We start from the raw sequence: 20,000 nt of genomic DNA on the forward strand, positions 1-20,000 counted from the left end.
GCTGTGCATGGAGCCTGAAGAAGAGGAGGAAGCTGCAGTCTTCACCTCCGACCAGGTAATGTTTGAACCACCAGGACGTTCATTTGGTGCATTTGAACTAGTGTGGAGTACTTTACTGCTGTGGTACTGTGGAGTACTGTAGTACTATGGAGTACTGTAGTGCTGTAGTACTGTAGAGTACTGTAGTACTGTAGTGCTGTGGAGTACTGTGGAACTGTGGAGTACTGTAGTATTGTGGTACTAGCACGTCAACAAGTTTTCTTCAGTTTCACCAGTGAAACACAAACAGTTGGTTGTTTGTGTTTCAGCCGGTTGATTTAATGGTCGTCAGCAGCTGACGTGAGGATGAAGAATATGTTTGACCTTCATCAGTCTGAACCAGCTCCTCCTCATCCTCACCTGTCTGTCCTCCGCTGCTGCTTCACCATGATGAAGACTGCACCAGCTCACCTTTGACCTCTGACCCTTAATGAACAGAAGCACAACGTCACCACTGTGATTTAAAGTAATAAACTACAGTTACACGAGTCAGTAGAGTAACAATCACATTAACGTTCAAATAAATATGTTTTATCATTTTCATTCTTCACCATCGAAACTAAACAAACTTTAACAAAACTTCACTGCGAACAAACTTTCTTTATCAACTTTTAAATAAAAGAGTGGTTTCCATGTGCAGAACTCTGTTTCCATTTGATTCCATTTGAGCAGCGTCACCTCTTCGGTTTCTACCTGAACCTCAGAGGAAGACTTCCGTGAATTCAAACTAACTAAACGGATATTATTTAATTAACACATTACTGCACTTTGTCACCACAGCCGAATGTAAAAGTGGTGATGTTAGATTCATGAGCAGTTTTAATTTATGTCAAATACAGAATCTTCTTGCGTTAATTATCAAACAAACTTTAAATGTGCAGATTTCTATCAGGGTTCGGGTCTCGGTGGGTTAGCTCACATGCTAACGCTAGCAGGATCACGCGTCTTGTTTGAGTGAACAGAACCGGATGTGAGAGTTTCCTCTGACCTGTTCACACAGTCAACTTTAGTTGAATTCGATTTAATTATCGTTCATCTTACCGCACAGCACAAGCTAATGCTAACTCAGCTACATGTCAACACAGGATGGATCCGCTGTCTGAGCTGCTCTGTCGCCCCCTGGCGGCCTGGAGGAGACAGTCTGAGCGTCTTCATGTTTGTGTTTCTTCTTCTTCTTCTCGGTTTATATTCATGTTTCATTCCATGTTTACAACAGACAGTGGCTCCAGAGACAGACTTTAGATCTACAGTCAAGTACAGAATATTAAACAGAACCCTCCGTTGCTGTGGTTACCGACTGAGTTAATGGATTCCCCACATGTGGCTTCAGTTTCCTCTGAGTGGAAACAGACAGAGGATCTGGTTTCTGCTGCTCTGTCACTTCCTGTGGTCGAGCAGCAGGAAGCGTCTTTCTGAGCAGCTCCTGAAGATCTTTTATATTCTTTAAACGCAATCAGAGAGACGGTGGGTCCGTGCTAACATGCTAACATTAGCCTGCTGGGTCTCACCCAACATCATTTAAATCTTCAGTAGACGAGTGTGCCACACGTTTCCTTCAGACAATAAAGTTTTAATCTCTTTGAAAAGATCCAGACATAATCACTGTACAGTGCCTTTACTGACAGTAATTATACCTCACACAGTGGACTCCATATCCCACAATGCATTGTGAAAACCAGTGTGCAACCAATGGTCACTAAATGAGCAATGAAAGAAAGATGTGGGTCTGACGTGAGGAGAGAGAGAGAAGTGTTCCCGTCGTTCAAAGAACATTTCAGTTTGAACTTCAGATACAATTAAAAATCCTTAAGATACTTCAGAGAAAATACATAAACATCAGCTCAAATAAATATAAGAATAAAAGTTACACAGGAAAAACCAATAGAGAATCCTCCCTGTCACATTCAGAGTGAAGAGAAACTGATACAGACATTATCATTATAAGAAATATACTTATATATATATATATATATTCATTCATCATCATCAAGTGACCTGAAGCAGAATCTGTCCTATTTCAGAGATGCCACAGTCTGTGATGGACGACACATGACAGGAAGTCTCATGTGGATCAATAGGAGTCCTGGTCATAGTCTGTGGCGTCCATCAGCTGCTTCATCTCTGAGACGCTGTTGGCAAGATAGGACGACAGCTCCTCTGAGAGAGAGACAGGTTAGATGTAAGTGTCCCTTTAAGACCAGGTGAAACATGTGTGTGTCCCTTTAAGAGCAGGTCAGGTGTAACCTCTCACCTGTTCCCAGTACTCCCAGTACAGCGGAGGCGGAGACAGATCCCAGGTGGTTTCGGGCAATGCAATGGTAGGTCCCAGAGTCTCCAGGCTCCGCCCGCTCAATCTGCAACCAACTGGAGAGCTCGAATTTCAGAGGACCGCCCCGAGACTGTGAGACGGACAGAGAGGGACAGGAAGTCAGACATACAGACGGGGGGGGTGTTAGCAGAGCATCTGTACCTGGACAGAGATGTGTGGGTCGTCACCGGGCAGGACCACATCTCGCCCCTCCTTCCTCCACTCCACCAGCGCCATCGGAAATGCAAACACCTCGCACAGGAACACCAGGCTACTTCCTGTCCCGTCCACCTGACTCCGAGGAGGAACCTTAATGACGGGAACTGAGAGACAGAGCGGACACGTTCACACCTGTTCACACCTGTTCACACCTGTTCACACCTGTTAACATCTGTTCACACCTGTTCACACCTGTTCACCTGTTCACACCTGTTAACATCTGTTCACACCTGTTCACACCTGTTCACACATGTTCACACCTGTTCACACCTGTTCACACCTGTTCGCACATGTTCGCACATGTTCGCACCTGTTCGCACCTGTTCACACCTGTTCACACCTGTTAACACCTGTTCACACCTGTTCACACCTGTTCACACCTGTTCACACCTGTTCACACCTGTTCACACCTGTTCACACCTGTTCACACCTGTTCACACCTGTTCACACCTGTTCACACCTGTTCACACCTGTTCACACACGTTCACACACGTTCACCTGTCACACCGTTCACCCACGTCCACACACGTCCACACACGTCCACACACGTCCACACACGTTCACACCTGTTCACACCGTTCACACCTGTTCACACCTGTCACACGTTCACACGTCCACACACGTCCACACACGTCCACACACGTTCACACACGTTCACACCTGTTCACACACGTTCACACACGTTCACACACGTTCACACCTGTTCACACCTGTTCACACCTGTTCACACGTTCACACCACGTTCACCCACGTTCACACCACACACCTGTTCACACCTGTTCACACCTGTTCACACACGTTCACACCTTTTCCACCTGTTCACCCCGTCCACACACGTCCACACCCGTCCACACCGTCCACACACGTCCACACACGTTCACACCTGTTCACACCTGTTACACCTGTTCACACGTTCACACGTTCACCCGCATTCACCTGTTCACACCCGTTCACACCACGTTCACACCGCGTTCCTGCGTTCACCCGTTCACGTTCACCACGTTCACACGTTCACACACGTTCACACACGTTCACACACGTTCACACCTGTTCACACGCTCACACACGTTCACACCTGTTCACCGTCTCACCCGTTCACACACGTTCACACCCGTTCACACCGTTCACACGTTCACCCGTTCACGTTCACACACGTTCACGTTCACACGTTCACACCCGTTCACACGTTCACACCGTTCACCCTGTTCACCCCGTTCACACACGTTCACACACGTCCACACACGTTCACACCTGTTCACACGTTCACACCTGTTCACACGTTCACACCTGTTCACACACGTTCACACGTTCACACCTGTTCACACATGTTCACACACGTTCACACACGTTCACACACGTTCACACCTGTTCACACAAGTTCACACCTGTTCACTGCGTTCACACCTGTTCGCGTTCACACACGTTCACACACGTGCACACACGTTCACACACGTTCACACCTGTTCCTGCGTTCACACACGTTCACACCCGTTCACACACGTCCCGCGTTCACACACGTTCACACCTGTTCACACCTGTTCACACCTGTTAACACCTGTTCACACCTGTTCACACACGTTCACACCTGTTCACGCACGTTCACACACGTTCACACACGTTCACACACGTTCACACCTGTTCACACATGTTCACACACGTTCACACACGTTCACACCTGTTCACACACGTTCACACCTGTTCACACACGTTCACACCTGTTCACACACGCTCACAGAGGAAAATGCGTCATCTCCAATCTGATGGTTTGATTGTCAGACTCGTTTCCCGGCAGCAGCAGATAATGTTTGTCACAGCTGGAGGGAAAACACATGACGCTGTTCACCATCATCAGAAGCTTTATTTAACATGTACTTTGATTTCTTAGTTTGGCCCATGTTCCATCTGCTAACATGGAGGAGGTGTGCTAACAAACTGTCTCATCAGCTGTTTGAAGACATGAACTGAACCACTGACGTGTTCCTCACATGTTCCTCACTTGTTCTGCAGGTTCTGTGTATGAGAACAAATGTCTGAGTCAGTGTCTCTGGACATGTTCTGGATCTTCTCCTGTGTAAAGTGTCAGAGTGAGTCCATGTGAGAAAACAGCAGGACAATGCAGTGTGATGCAGACAGACAGGTGGGACACAGACAGGTGTGATGCAGACAGACAGGTGGGACACAGACAGGTGTGATGCAGACAGACAGGTGAGTTACCTGTCTTGCAGGGGCCCCCCCCTCGGGCGGTGAGCTCTGGTCTGGAGAACACTTCCTCTCTGAACTGACACGTGTTCATGTATGTTCTTCCATCAGAACCACACACAACCTCCAGCTGTTCACACACACACACCTGTTCCTCTTCCTCCTCCCCCACTCCTCCTCCTCCCTGACACCGCAGCCCGGTCCCGCACAGCCCGGAGAACACGCTCCGGTTCCCCTGGTCGCAGTCTTGTCCCTCCAGGTTCCCGCACTCCTGACAGCAGCCGCAGGAGCCCAGGACCAGCCCGGCCCTGCAGCCGCGGGTCTCCGGGCACAGGTCCGGCTCACAGGGGCCGCAGCCCGGCGGCCCCTTGTCCCGCTGCTCGTGCTCCAGCAGCGGGTCGCTCAGGGAGGGCAGGCCGGGCGGCGCGGGGCTCAGGGCGGGCAGCTGGTTGGGGAAGGCCCGGCATGTGTTGAGGGTCAGACAGAGACCGAGGAGAACCAGTCCCCGGATCTTCATCGTTCGAACCCGGTCTGTGGGACCAGCTCTGCGGGACAAGCCGCTTCTCTGTCCGGGACCACGAGAGACAACAACCCGGACTGAGAACCGAGGATGGTCCGGTCTGTCTGAGAACTTCAGAGCCGTCACTCACACTCCTGTTCCCGCAGAGGACCGGGACAGAGACCGGGACAGACACCGGGACAGTCACCGGGACAGAGACCAGGACGGAGACCAGGACGGAGACCGGGACAGTCACCGGGACAGAGACCGGGACAGAGACCAGGACGGAGACCGGGACAGACACCGGGACAGTCACCGGGACAGAGACCGGGACAGACACCGGGACAGAGACCGGGACGGAGACGGGGACAGACACCGGGACAGAGACCGGGACAGTCACCGGGACAGAGACCGGGACAGACACCGGGACAGAGACGGGAAAACTGAGATAAGTTAAAGTCAAGAGTTTGTTAAAAACCGTTTCTATGGTCCAGTTGTAGTCCAGGATTAGAAGCAGGATCAGGACCAGGACCAGGATCAGGATCAGGACCAGGACCAGGATCAGGATCAGGATCAGGACCAGGATCAGGACCAGGATCAGGATCAGGACCAGGACCAGGATCAGGATCAGGACCAGGACCAGGACCAGGACCAGGATCAGGACCAGGACCAGGACCAGGATCAGGACCAACAGTCTGAGGTTTAAACAGCTGAGTCGCTCGCGCTGCTTCACCGCAGACTGACACGCGACAACAGAGTCAATTTACCAAAATACAAGAAGACACTTCCGTTCAAGCCCTTCAAAATAAATGAAATGTAACAGAAGTTTGAAAGAGGAGGAGGTTGGAGTTCTCTGCTGACTCACAGGGTTCAACCCCAACGACTCACAGGGTTCCAGGGTTCAACCCCAACAGGGTTCAACCCCAACACAGGGTTCAACCCAACATAAGGTCACCCAACAGGGTTCACCCACACCACGACTCACAGGGTTCAGCCCCAGCAGGGTTCAACCCCAACAGGGTTCAACCCCAACGACTCAGAGGGTTCCACCAACAGGGTTCAACCCAACAGGGTTCAACCCCAACGACTCAGAGGGTTCAACCCCAACAGGGTTCAGCCCAGCAGGGTTCAACCCCAGACTCACAGGGTTCAGCCCCAACAGGGTTCAACCCCAGCGACTCAGAGGGTTCAACCCCAACGACTCAGAGGGTTCAACCCCACGACTCAGGGTTCAACCCCAACGACTCACAGGGTTCAACCCCAACAGGGTTCAACCCCACACGTTCAACCCCAGCGACTCACAGGGTTCAACCCCAACGACTCACAGGGTTCAACCCCAACAGGGTTCAACCCCAACGACTCACAGGTTCACCCAACAGGGTTCAACCCCAACGAGGGTTCAACCCCAACGACTCAGAGGGTTCAACCCCAACGACTCAGAGGGTTCAACCCCAACGACTCAGATTCAGACCCACAGGTGAAACACCTGAAACCTTTAGAAGCTATTTGAGAAACACAATCACGTTCTGAGCATCGTCACGAAAACATCATTGATTAATAGTCTAATATCTGATTGGTTGGTTCATGAATTTGAGATCAATGGGGGCCCAACTACAAACTTTTGCCCCAGGGCCCCTAAGGAGGTTGATCCGGTCCTGCTGGTGTCAGTGTTCACTAACTTCAGATAAATATAAATCAAACAAAATAAAAACATTTAGTCACTTTAACTTTACAAGAGTGAAGTCTGTCTTTTAAAAACGCTGAATGTTGCTGGAACAGATTTACATTATATATTTTAATTTTATTTTGAAGACAAGGGTCTTATTTCCGCCCCTGTTGTTTCAGCTGCTTGCGCAACAGCAACTGAATGTACCCCCCCAGACTGACAGATGTCAAACTCATCCAGTCTGGAGAGGTTCTCAGGGTTCTCCAGGTGGTTCAGGGTTCTCCAGGTGGTTCAGGGTTCTCCAGACGGCTCTTCCATCAAAGTAGATAAACTAATCCTGTCTTAAGTGAAGAGCTTCAACTTCCACTCGAGGCTCAAGCAGTTCCACCAACTCAACTCAGGTCCAGTCAAGGCTGATTCTATCCACGATTTAATAAACCAGACTTCATTAAGACCAGAATAATCGACTGTAGAAAAGATGACACAATGTCCCTGAAAGACAAAAACCTCTGCAGCAGATCAACAGATGATCATCGAGCTCGATGAAGAATCAAACTCATATTTAACGAGAGGAGACGTCAGGACAGAAACTGTGACAGACTGAGTGTGAGGCTTTACACAACAGATGAGGATTCTACGAGCACATGTGGAAATGAGGTGATGAGGGAGTGAAGCCACAGACAGAGGAGAGAAGATCGGAGCACTGATCTCACAAAGTCAGCTAAATGTCAGGATTAGTATCAGAAGCTGCAGAATTTATTACAAACTCACACGTGCTGTTAATCTTCCTCCACAGCCGACATGTTTTCATTGAGTGAATGAACTGTCAGATCACTAGAGTCAGACTGTGGATATGAAGCTGTATAATATCAGATCTGTTGGAAATCACTACAGAACATTTACTGTGAATGAGCCTGATGAAGTTTGTGTGAAGCCTCTGACTCACTGACCCAATAAACTTTATTCATTCTTCTTTATTAGTGTTCAGACATTTTGATGACCCCCCCCCGCCCCATTGAGTTTAACAGCTGATTGTTGAAGTCGTTGAGCTCTGTCTCTTCATGACATCATCACTTTTCCAGATGAAAAATAAAACATATCAACCAATTAGAAACAGGAGCAGGACCACCAGCAGGGGGCGACAACGAGAGGAGTCTGAGATTCACATTGTTTGATTTTCCCTCCGTCATCTTTTGATGAGCTCAAACCTTTTGATTTTTGATTAATCAGTTTCACCAGTAATCAGGTTGGTCGACTGTCACATAGAAGCTCTTAAAATACCATGTTGTTGCCACGGAAACGGACTGATGTCCCTCAGTGTTACTGTGACGACAGGAGGAGGAGATTCTGAAGCTGCTGCGTCTCCATGTCACCAAGTGTCTGTTTGTATGTTTACATCAAATATAACAATATAAATTCTAATGATATAATTATTAACAATAATAATAATTCTTTCCCGCCATAAACCGCCAATTCTCCCAACAGGAAGTTCTCTGGTTCTTTATTTCTTATAGTAACATATATATAAATGAAGGTTTTATATTTGAACTGTATTTTATTCAGTTTAAATAGAAGAAGTGAATATTGTTTATCGTCCTGTTTAGTTTTACCTTCTGTTATGATTTTATTTCACGTTGAGGTCAAAGGTCGTTGAATCAGGAGACAAAATAAAAACGACAGTGTGAGTTTGACTCTTTATGTTGGATGAGAAACAGCAGAAGAGTCGAGCGGCTACATATCGTCAGAGGAACACAAACAAAACAAATAAGCGTTCGTGTCAAGGGGGACTTCTTCTTCTACAGTTTCAGTGTTCACATGACAGAAAAGTGAAAACAGCATCACGTCTGTATAGAAAGTTTAACCTCTGACCTCAGTTTCCACACCAACACAGATTCTATACAAACATCTTTTTCTGTACACCAGTGAAAATAAAATCATAAAACTGTGACATCATCAGAAAGCGTCAGATGGAGCTGCAGACACATGCTCACTTTATAAAACCAGATTTTTATTGAAACTGAATTAAAATTATTCATGTTCCTGGTTGAATCCTGAATCCACATTCAGAGCTATTGGCTGCTGCTAACGACCAATCAACTCCCTCCGCGGCTTGATGTTTTAACTGGACACGCGTAAACACAAGGAATCAAACCTGTGACGTCTGTTTCACTGGAGATTTATATTAATGTATGAATCAAAGCTGCAGTGAAAATAACTAGAAACTCAGTTTCTGCCTCTGATGTAGACGAACAAACTGAAATAATAATAATAAGAAGAAGAAGAAGTAGCTCTCAGTTCTAAACGTGTCGTCTCACTGATCATTAAAGTTCATATTCTGCACAGGAACACGACGCTGTCATGGCGTCATCAGGGTTTAATAAAGTGAGTCGTGGAGCAGCTCATCTTCAGGACAGGAACCTGAGAACGTCACTGAGAACAATCAAAGTAACTGAGTACCTTTACTCAGTACAAATACTTCAGTATTTTCTCTCTGTGCTACATTACACTTCAACACAGTTACTGACACCTGCTGGTTATATGTGGAAATTATTATATTTCAATAAAGCTTTTAAAAGTAAAAAAGAGAAATCACAGTAACTGAACCGTCTCAGTGTTCTGATCAATCGATTGATTATCCATCATGTAAACATGACATCATCAATCAGCCTCAGACATTTCCTGCTTTAAATACTTTAAGTGCCTGATTATATTTACACTTTTAAAAGTCAGGACTTTAACTTGTAATAGAGTATCAATACGGAGTTACAGAGTATTTTTACTGTACTCTGGTGTTTGTACTTCCTTCACCACGTTCATTAATAATGTTCATCAGACATTCACCTGATTAAATCTGCAGCGTTTAATTTTACTGCAGAAACTCTGACGAGAAACACGTTACACATTACACGTTAGAAATATAACGAGCTATAAATATAATGATTATAAACATGACTAATAATGAATAAAAAGAGATATTAACATGACGAATCACAAATGTGAGTGTGTGACGAGGTTAAAAATGATGTCTCAGGGTTTTAATATGAATATAAAAATAATCTTATTTTCTAATAACTTTCAATTCAAAATTAAAGTCCTCAGGGGTTTGTTTTATTCATTGTATCAATTAATAATATTTTTTTATTAAAATTGCGTTCATCAGTAAATATATTTCTAATATTTATTGGTTAATGATATTCAATTAATATTAATAATCAATTCACTACACAAAATAAGATTCATCAAAAGACGTTATTTCTTTTACAAATGTTAATTCACAACTTTAACAATGAGATGAAATGTTTATTTATATGTTTGACGGATCAATACTAATAAAATAATAACTATATTTATTAATATGTTCTTTTTTATTAATGTAAATACAGCCACGCAGGTTTAAAATGCTCAGAAAGATGTCATTACTGAGTTTAGGAGCCGAAAAGACGTCTGATATTAGCATTAGCTGTGTTAACACTGTAGTTAAAGTTAGCTTTGTCTGTAGCATTAGCTTCAGCCATGTTGGTCTAAAAAACACAAACACGTTCTGACATTAGTTTCGCATCTGGAGCATTAGCATTAGCATTAGCATTAGCATTAGCTGTGCTGGTCTTTGTTACATGTGATTAGCCTGGATTAGCTAAACCAGGCCTCATGCCAGTCAGTTAACATTCAGTCTTTTTATTGGTAGCTACAGTTAGCCGTGGCTAGTACATCATAGTTAGAGCTAACAGTGTTTTACTTAATAAATCCTATTATCAATTATTACGTAGTTTCATGTTGAAAAAACAAAGATAACTACTGATAGCATTAGATGGTGGATTAGTTTCAGTCACAGCATTGTGTTAATTTAATGAGAATGAGTTTCCACATTAGCATCAGTGTTAGCGTTACTCAGAATATTACTTGTTCATACTTGGGAACCAGCTGCTAACATCCATTTTGTTTTTGGTCCAATAAAGAAAATGACGATTTATTCGTTGAAAACTGATCAAAACGTTTCCCTGTTTAGAATTTTTTTATTTTCTTACACACAACTACCTTTTATTGTCATTTTCCTCTGATTCTATGCAGATGATTTAATATCTAAAATATGAATCTATATCCTAACTTTCTTCATGAAGTGATCAATATAGAAACTGATGGATAATCGATCAGATTCTCGTCTGTTGTTCTCAGTGCAGCTCTCGGCTCTTTGATTACTTTCATTCACATGTTGTGTTTTTACAGAACGACAGGATTAATGAACTGGATTAATTACTAGGTTAAAGGAATACTGTTCAAAGTTTTACAGGATTAATTAACATGATTCATCATCAGTATTAAAATGAGGGTTGATTAATCATGTAAATTAACAGTGCTAATTAGCAGTTCATTATTTAGATCAATCCACAGGGTTAGTCAACAGGATTGAACAGTTTCTGTTGTTGGCAGTGAAGTGGAGGTCATCACAGACCGACATCATGAGCAGTGGAGCAGTGACTACATCTCCCAGCTTGCACTGGGACAGGGTGTGGTGGTGGAGCCTCTAGGACAGGAAGTCATTTAGAAAACTATCAAATCTGTCCATCTACACGTTCATGCTTGAAACTTTAATGTCACTAAACAGATGAAATAATGTTTTTAATATTGATGATGAGTCGAAAAAATAAAATGTCTCGTATCATTCAAACTATCTGACGTTCAACAACAACCTGAAAATTGATCTTTTTAACATCAATAATCTTTGATGAGAAAAATCTTTCAGGACTTTTTAAACTTTATTAATCACAAAAATAAACTAAATACAAACTTTATTCATTAATACAATAAATAAAACTAGGGGTGGGGGGTGTAAGCAAGATGAACCAAAAGGCTCTTCCAAAATAAAATCATGTTTTTCTCTTTCGATGACTGACCCCCACAGACGTCCCTGGTTCCTTCCTGTCCCAGAGGCTCCACCCACCTACAACACTCTGATCAGTGATCGGGTTCCTGATCAATACGATCCCGATCGACAGGCTCCTGATGATCAGGTTCCTGATGATCAGGTTCCTGATGATCAGGCTCCTGATGATCAGGTTCCTGATGATCGGGTTCCTGATGATCACGATCCCGATCAACAGGCTCCTGATGATCAGGCTCCTGATGATCAGGCTCCTGATGATCAGGTTCCTGATGATCAGGTTCCTGATGATCAGGCTCCTGATGATCAGGCTCCTGATGATCAGGCTCCTGATGATCAGGTTCCTGATGATCAGGCTCCTGATGATCAGGCTCCTGATGATCAGGTTCCTGATGATCAGGCTCCTGATCTAAACCAACAGGTTCCTTGTTGATGAGATCCTGATAAAAAGCTTCCTGATCGTCAAGGTCCTTGATTGACAGGTTCCTGATCAATATGTGTTTTGCGTTTTTGTTTGGACGAAACGTCCGTGTCTGATTTAACACGTCCAGGATGAAGGCGTCGCCAGCAGATCAAGCTTTTGATAAATAAGTGCAATAAATCAGTCTGACAGACAGGAACTGTACAACATCACAGACACCTACCAAAATAAGACCAGTCCTTTAAAAATAAAACTCCCTAAGGACAGAGGAGGCTGACGGCTACAAGCGGAGCAAGGCGACTGTGTCATTGGAGTGGTTTAGGTCTACAGATGCTGTGTGTGTGTGTGTGTGTGTGTGTGTGTGTGTGTGTGTGTGTGTGTGTGTGTGTGTGTGTGTGTGTGTGTGTGTGTGTGTGTGTGTGTGTGTGAGGCTCAGCAGCAGCAGTGAAGTTCTCTCTCTCTTTCTCTCTCTCAGACCACGGTGCTGACGGAGGGATCTGATAGGTTGAGCTGGCCGGTGATGTCAGTCGGGTACGGCTACAGATAGAAAGGAAACATACACATTAATTAATCTCGCACACACACACACACTCACACTCACACTCACACACACACACTCACAGATCTGCTGTTTAACGTTATCTCTGGGTCTTGTTTTGGTTCCATTTAGGATGTTAGAACCTTGGTTCTACCCAGAGAAGCCATGTTTCTGTCAGTTCTGAGAGGAACCTTCGTAATGAAAGAGGCCTCGTTAGCAGTAAGATGCTGCATCACATGACCAGAGCTCACTCTGCTTCTCTCGTCTCTTTATGACCTGTAGAATAAGGCGCGCCCTCGGACATCATCACGGTTCCCTCGAGAAAACCAGATGTTTTCAGTTTCCGATTTAATCTATGAAACATTTAAAGATAAGGTTTAATGAATGGAACCTGTTTGAGGACGTGAAGTGAAACAACCTCTGATTTAACCAATGAATCAATTGGTTAAACTTTTCTTTGTCACATGACAATAAACGAAATCTTTTTGAATTGTCAAACAAAACAAGACATTTGAAGACGTCGCCTTTGACTGCGTGAAATTATAAAAATCGAATAATAATAAAACATTAAATGATTCATTGTGAAACTTCTTTTACTGCTTTTTTTACTCTACATTATTTTTTTGAAACGGTTATTCAATGCTTTTGCAGGGAGATGAAATTTTGAATCTGACTCTGAGACATGTCGAGACTTTTTATTTATGCTACTCACAGTTGCTTTGCATTTTTATTGTCTTTCTTTGCATATTGAGTTCCTTGTTTCCTCTTTTATTTTGAAACTTACTGTCTTGTGTCGCTCTTGCTTTACTTCCTGTCTCTGTCTGTTTTCCCTCCTTTGATGATGAGCTGCTTTGTTATTTATTGAGATTCATGGTTATCATAGTAAAGTTCAGAATGTAAATGAACAGCAGCAGTTAGCAAAGACAACAGGATCAGTAACACTTATATAAATATGGTGATTACAGACCTTCAAAATAAAACAGGACTTCTGTTTATATTATTTTATTAAAGCTCAACCTTTAGTTGAACACATCCACATTTGATTTGTTACTTTATTTTTTTTATTATTTTTTATTTAACTTAAATTCTTTATTTTTATTCTCTTGTCCTTTTCATATTTCTCTTCCTCATGCTGACCTGCTGCTAACTGAGTATTGTTTGGTGTAATGTCTCTTTAACCAGGACGGTCGCTCTGCTGCTGAATTAAACATCGTCTCCGTCATGTGATCTGAACTCAGATCAGCTCGGCTGCAGGGAACATTAAAACTTTCATCTGTCGGCTCTGAACAGCAGCAGATGAGCAAGTTAGCGCAGGGACACAGGGTTGCCGGTTCAACTCCCACAGTGTCTGATCCTTGTTATTGAATTATTTATGATTTCTGTCATGTTAAACAGTTTGTGAGTAAATGGTACTTATACTTTACTCAAGTACTTTGACACTACTTAACTACCTAAACAAGTTTTGGTTTATTATTTACCTCAGAAATGTGTTCGCTCAGCATTTCACTTTTGTTTTTAATACATATATATTTTAAGTTTTTTATTGAAGCCAGCGGGGAAAGATGTTGAAGATCTGATGCAGAGTTTTCAAGATCTTTGGTTTGACTTTTTCTTATTTGTTGGCTTGGGATTCCCGCCTGTTGTTGCCATAGAAACAGATGAGGTCATAATGTTCAGGATCCTTACGACCAGGTTCCGTGTTGATAGGTTCTAAATCAACAGGGAGGTTCCTGATCAGTACGTTCTGTGTTTACGTTCCGAGGACGTGTTGGATTTTCTCTGATTCAGATCAATTCGAGGCACTTTGCGAGGCAGATGGAGTGAGCTGAGGTTTTGATTGGTTAGTGAACAGGAAGTGGTGAGTTGTGTTTTCAGAATACAGGTCAGTCGTGCTTGCAGAGGAGGACAGAGGCAGTGTGTGTGTAGAGTCTGGACACCATTCAAATCCACTCATATAGAAAATAAAGAGATGATCACAAAGAGAAATGATTCAAGAAGCTGCTGCTCCATCTGTTACTCATCGAAACTGAGCTGCAGCAGAAGTTTCATCATTTTAAAGTTAGTGACAGATGGAGATACTTCCTTTTGTGACTCTGGTCCAACGCTGTGGATTCAGAGGAAACAGGAAACACATCACAGAATATATCACGTCCCTGAGCTGAAGACTGAACAACACTCTTAAAAACGATCGATTTCACAGGATAATAAAGACGACAACTCGTCTCACTGTGTCCTCGAGTCAGGAGGAAACAACCTTTTTTAAGAGTGCGTCAAACACTTCACTTCTCTACTTTGTGACATTAAAGGAAACTTCAAACTCTCCCATACTGAGGCTGAAAAAGAAAAGTGAAGCCACAGACGAGTCACAAGCATCAACACTGACGACAGAAACCATCATGATGTGGAACCTGGAGTCCTGTAACAGAAACATCATCATCAGATCAGCAGCTCCTGGACCAGACGCTGCAGATGAGAAGAGTTAGAGGAGAGACACAAGTCGCTGGACGTCTGAGGACAAGATGTTAGCGAAGGAAAATCATCAGTTAGACGGTTTGTGGCTGTCTGAGGATCGACAGTGAGATGAAGGGACAGAGACAGGAGAGGAAGGAGAGGACAGGGAGGAGGAAAACAGACACAGAGGACGAGGAGACGAGACACAGGACGAGGAGACAAGAGACAGGTCGAGGAGACGAGACACAGGACAAGGACACAGACAAAAAGGACAGATGAGAGAACAAAAGGTCCACAGGAAAAAAAGAGACCACACAGTCTGACCCTCTTCACTTCTCCTTTGCAAGACGACGACGTGTAAAATAAAAAATAAATCTCCTAAGACGAGCCCTGAGCTGATTGGACGAACCGAACGGAAAAGTCTGTCTTCTGTCTGTTTGACTTTAGTGGACAGATGGACTGAAGGAGGTGGGAAGACGGGCGGCTGTAAGGAGATGATGGAAGAGAGGAGGAGGAGGAGGAGGAGGAGGAGGAGGAAGAGGAGGGGGAGGAGGAGGAAGAAGAGGAAGGGGAGGAGGAAAAAGGAGAAGAGAAGAAGAGGAGGAATAAGGAACTGGTTTGATGAAAAAAAAAAATCTGTGACAGTCAAAAGAGGTAGATTGATGAGAAGAGGAGGAGAAAAGAGAAACGGATAAAAGATGAATATGAGTTGAACAAAACTTGGTGGGAAGACGGGCGGCTGTAAGGAGATGATGAAAGAGAGGAGGAAGAGGAGGAGGAGGATGGAAGGTCTTCATCTCCTTACCGTGGCGTCCCCGGAGGCCCTACGGCGTTTGAGGTTGGAGGTCGAAGTGATGGACCTAAAAGAGGTTTTCAGTTTGGGCTCGGGTTCTGCTCTACCACTTTTCCTATCCTAAAATAAATCATACGATAGGTGCACACACACGTTAAGACTCAGTACAGACACCAGCTCACTAATGCTCAATGTACTCACCAATACTATACTTGAAAATAAACAATAATATTGATGATATAAGAATACTATACTCGCCAATACTCATCAATACCAATCACTATTATACCCTCTAATACTCACCAAAACTACACTCACTCATACTCACCATTGCTCGATGTACTCACCAGTACTATGCCTGCTGATACCATCCATTCTCACAAATACTCTACTTACTAATACTAATCACCAATACTATACTCGTACCAAAGCTCGCTAATACTCACAATACTCAACAAATTTATACTCGCCGATATTTAATATTAGCTCATACTCACTAATTTCCACTAATACTCAAAACACTCACTAATCCGTCCTAATAATTACTAATAGTTACTAGTACTCACCATTTTTCACCAATACCCCATAATACCCATAACATAAATATTAACTATTAATTACTTTTTCTTAATAATACTCAAATTCAAATATTCACTAATGCTAGACCATATTTACTAATACTCACGGATACTCACTGATATTCACTGTACTTATTAATAATCACATTACGCACTAATAATCACAATACTCACTTATATTTGCTAATAATCACTAATATTCATTCCAATAATTACTTTACTTATTAACATTAACTCATATTCACTTTACTCAATAATAATCAATATACTCACTAAAATTACTTTGCTATAATCACTACAACAAATATTAACTAATACTCACTATAATCACTAGTGATCATTATGTGCTACTCTTATTACTTCCTCATATGCACTCACTAAACCCACAAATACTCAGTAACATTAAGTAATGTTCACTATACTCACTAATATAATTACTAACTGTACTCATAAATAACCAGTGATACCTAATTAAAATCACTATATTTGCTAAAAATCACTGATGCTCATTCATAATCACTACGATTCTACTCATTATTACTCAGGAGTACTCATGTATCATTTCAATAGCTATATATTGTTTGAGTGTTTGTTTAATGTAGTGTAGTGTGTGTATGTGTTTGTGTTTACAGTCTGTTGACTCCCATCTGTTCACTGTAGCAGCAGATTATATAACTGCCTGAACAGCCAGTGAGCATGTGTGTGTGTGTGTGTGTGTGTGTGAGTGTGTGTGAGGGAGTGAGTGTGTGTGTGTGTGTGTGTGTGTGTATGTGTGTGTGTGTGTGTGTGTGTGTATTCTGGAGAACCTGGTTCAGATGAAGAGATGCTTCAGTAAAACACAGCTTCAGTCTGTTTTACTGTCACAGCCACAAACTCACTGCAGCAGGTAAATTAACAACATGAGGCGCAAACACACAAATCAACCAATCACATCAAAGGAAACACAACAGGAGTAGGTGGGGGGGGGTTGCACAGATGGCGGATGACCATGGGTGTGTGTTGTCGTGTGTGTTTAGAACATAGAACAGAGGGGCAGCAGCACATGGATGAAGGTCACATGGTGTTTGACCTTTGACCTGTCACAGGGTAGAGCTGAGTATCAGAATCGATCTTTTATTAAAGTTTAGTTTTGTCATTAAACCAACAAAATGTTTGTCTTTATATACAGTCACTGATGGTCTTTATATACAGTCACTGATCATCTTTATATACAGTCACTGATGGTCTTTATATACAGTCACTGATCATCTTTATATACAGTCACTGATCATCTTTATATAAAGTCACTGATCATCTTTATATACAGTCACTGATCATCTTATATCCTTGGTCTTTATATACAGTCACGATGGTCTTTTATACAGTCACTGATGGTCTTTATATACAGTCACTGATCCTCTTTATATAAAGTCACTGATGGTCTTTATATACAGTCACTGATCATCTTTATATACAGTCACTGATGGTCTTTATATACAGTCAGTGATGGTCTTATAAAGTCACTGATGGTCTTTATATACAGTCACTGATCATCTTTATACAGTCACTGATCATCTTTATATAAGTCACTGATCATCTTTATACAGTCACTGATCCTCTTTATATACAGTCACTGATCATCTTTATATACAGTCACTGATCATCTTTATATACAGTCACTGTGGTCTTTATATACAGTCACTGTGTCTTTATATACAGTCACTGATCATCTTTATATACAGTCACTGATCATCTTTATATACAGTCACTGATGGTCTTTATATAAAGTCACTGATGGTCTTTATATACACTCACTGATGGTCTTTATATACAGTCACTGATGGTCTTTATATACAGTCACTGATGGTCTTTATATACAGTCACTGATTGTCTTTATATAGAGTCACTGATGGTCTTCATATAAAGTCACTGATGGTCTTTATATAGAGTCACTGATTGTCTTTATATACAGTCACTGATTGTCTTTATATACAGTCACTGATTGTCTTTATATACAGTCACTGATTGTCTTTATATACAGTCACTGATTGTCTTTATATAGAGTCACTGATGGTCTTTATATAAAGTCACTGATGGTCTTTATATAGAGTCACTGATGGTCTTTATATACAGTCACTGATTGTCTTTATATACAGTCACTGATTGTTTATAAGTACTGTGTCTTAATACAGTCACGATTGTTTCATGTGTTATAGTACTGATCTCTTTCATTAAGATGGTCTATATCAGTATCTATATCATCACGTGTCACAGTAGTGGTCTTACAGTCGTGTATATAAGTCTGGTCAGTCACGAGTCTTTATACAGTCACTGATCATCTTTATATACAGTCACTGATCATCTTTATATACAGTCACTGATCATCTTTATATACAGTTCAGATGTATAACTGAAAGATATCCTGGATATGTTGAACTAGCTTCGTAGTTCAGGGCTCTAATCGCTTGCAGTCACACTCAGTTTCACAGTAGATCTACTGCCCCCTACTGTTCTCTACTGACTCAACTGCCATCCACCGTACTACACTTTGCTGCTGCAACTCACATTCACAAAACACTAAATACTCAAAGAGTGAAACCAGAGAAGAATCTACTAAACTGAGGTCACGTGATGTACAACAGAAAATAGAAAGATATCACACCATGATAGCCATGCCATTATCCACAAGACAGGGAAGCCATGCTAACGATACCTAACAGAGTTTAGCTCACAGATGATGTACTTCATGTTTTCTGGTGGTTGAAAGTTGTTAAATCCACTGTCCAATCACAGCTAACCCTGCCTCCACTTCGTCTAGTTCAAACCATCAGTCAGAAAACACTATGTGACTTTAGTTCACTGTCTGATCGATGGATAGCAAATATTGCTAATTTCTAATGATATCTGTCACCAGGTGGAAATAGCTCAGCATTTTATTGTATCATGTGGGGTTGAGGTACTCACTTTAAAATGAGTCAGTTAGAAACAGATTAAAGTCACAATGAAACTTAAGTTAGCGCAAAGTTAGCATCTTTCTCTTGGACATGTAGCTCAGTGAATGTGAAGAAGCAACGCGGACATAGAGAAATATTGAGCTGCTGAATGTTCCTATGTTTTATTATTTACAGTGATTTATTGAATCTTTGGTCTGAAACTGATGAATATAGCAGGTGCAGCCCAGTCGTAGCTGCTAACGTTAACCTGTAACTCTGATGGCATCAAGTACAGACTCAGACTGAGGATCAAGGACATGGAAGCTCACAAAATCATGTGGTTAGACAATGCTATTCTATGGAGGGGAAAAAAACATGTATTACTAATTATTGATGATTATTACTGTGATCTGTGGCTGTTTCTGGATCACACAGATAATTATCACAGGCCTGAGGCCACATGATGATCGTGCTGATCTGTCTGTGTTTTAATCTAAA

The 20,000-nt window shown here is 42.5% G+C and overlaps 2 protein-coding genes across 4 annotated transcripts in view; both read right to left on the reverse strand.

Annotated features, from left to right (window-relative positions):
- The window catches only part of LOC118114735 (kazal-type serine protease inhibitor domain-containing protein 1), a 6,433-nt gene extending 946 nt beyond the window's left edge, over positions 1-5,487 (reverse strand). Inside the window, exons 1-5 of one of the 3 annotated variants that reach the window (XM_047341452.1) lie at positions 4,781-5,487; positions 2,510-2,670; positions 2,291-2,438; positions 1,081-2,196; positions 400-459 (exon numbers count right to left, since the gene is read on the reverse strand). In XM_047341452.1, the coding sequence (XP_047197408.1) occupies positions 2,111-2,196; positions 2,291-2,438; positions 2,510-2,670; positions 4,781-5,282 (897 nt within the window). In that variant the 5' untranslated portion in view covers positions 5,283-5,487 and the 3' untranslated portion in view covers positions 400-459; positions 1,081-2,110. Of the gene's footprint in view, positions 1-399; positions 466-1,027; positions 2,197-2,290; positions 2,439-2,509; positions 2,671-4,780 lie in introns of all 3 variants that reach the window. The other 2 variants (XM_035165357.2, XM_047341451.1) reach the window with 2 other exon arrangements.
- A 6,533-nt stretch (positions 5,488-12,020) lies between these two features.
- The window catches only part of grin1b (glutamate receptor, ionotropic, N-methyl D-aspartate 1b), a 40,002-nt gene continuing 32,022 nt past the window's right edge, over positions 12,021-20,000 (reverse strand). The window contains exons 21-22 of the mRNA XM_047341482.1: positions 16,025-16,132; positions 12,021-12,767 (exon numbers count right to left, since the gene is read on the reverse strand). Of these exons, the coding sequence (XP_047197438.1) occupies positions 12,702-12,767; positions 16,025-16,132 (174 nt within the window). The 3' untranslated portion in view covers positions 12,021-12,701. The remainder of the gene's footprint in view (positions 12,768-16,024; positions 16,133-20,000) is intronic.

Source organism: Hippoglossus stenolepis, chromosome 9 (assembly GCF_022539355.2).
Source record: "Hippoglossus stenolepis isolate QCI-W04-F060 chromosome 9, HSTE1.2, whole genome shotgun sequence".
NCBI lineage: Eukaryota > Metazoa > Chordata > Actinopteri > Pleuronectiformes > Pleuronectidae > Hippoglossus > Hippoglossus stenolepis.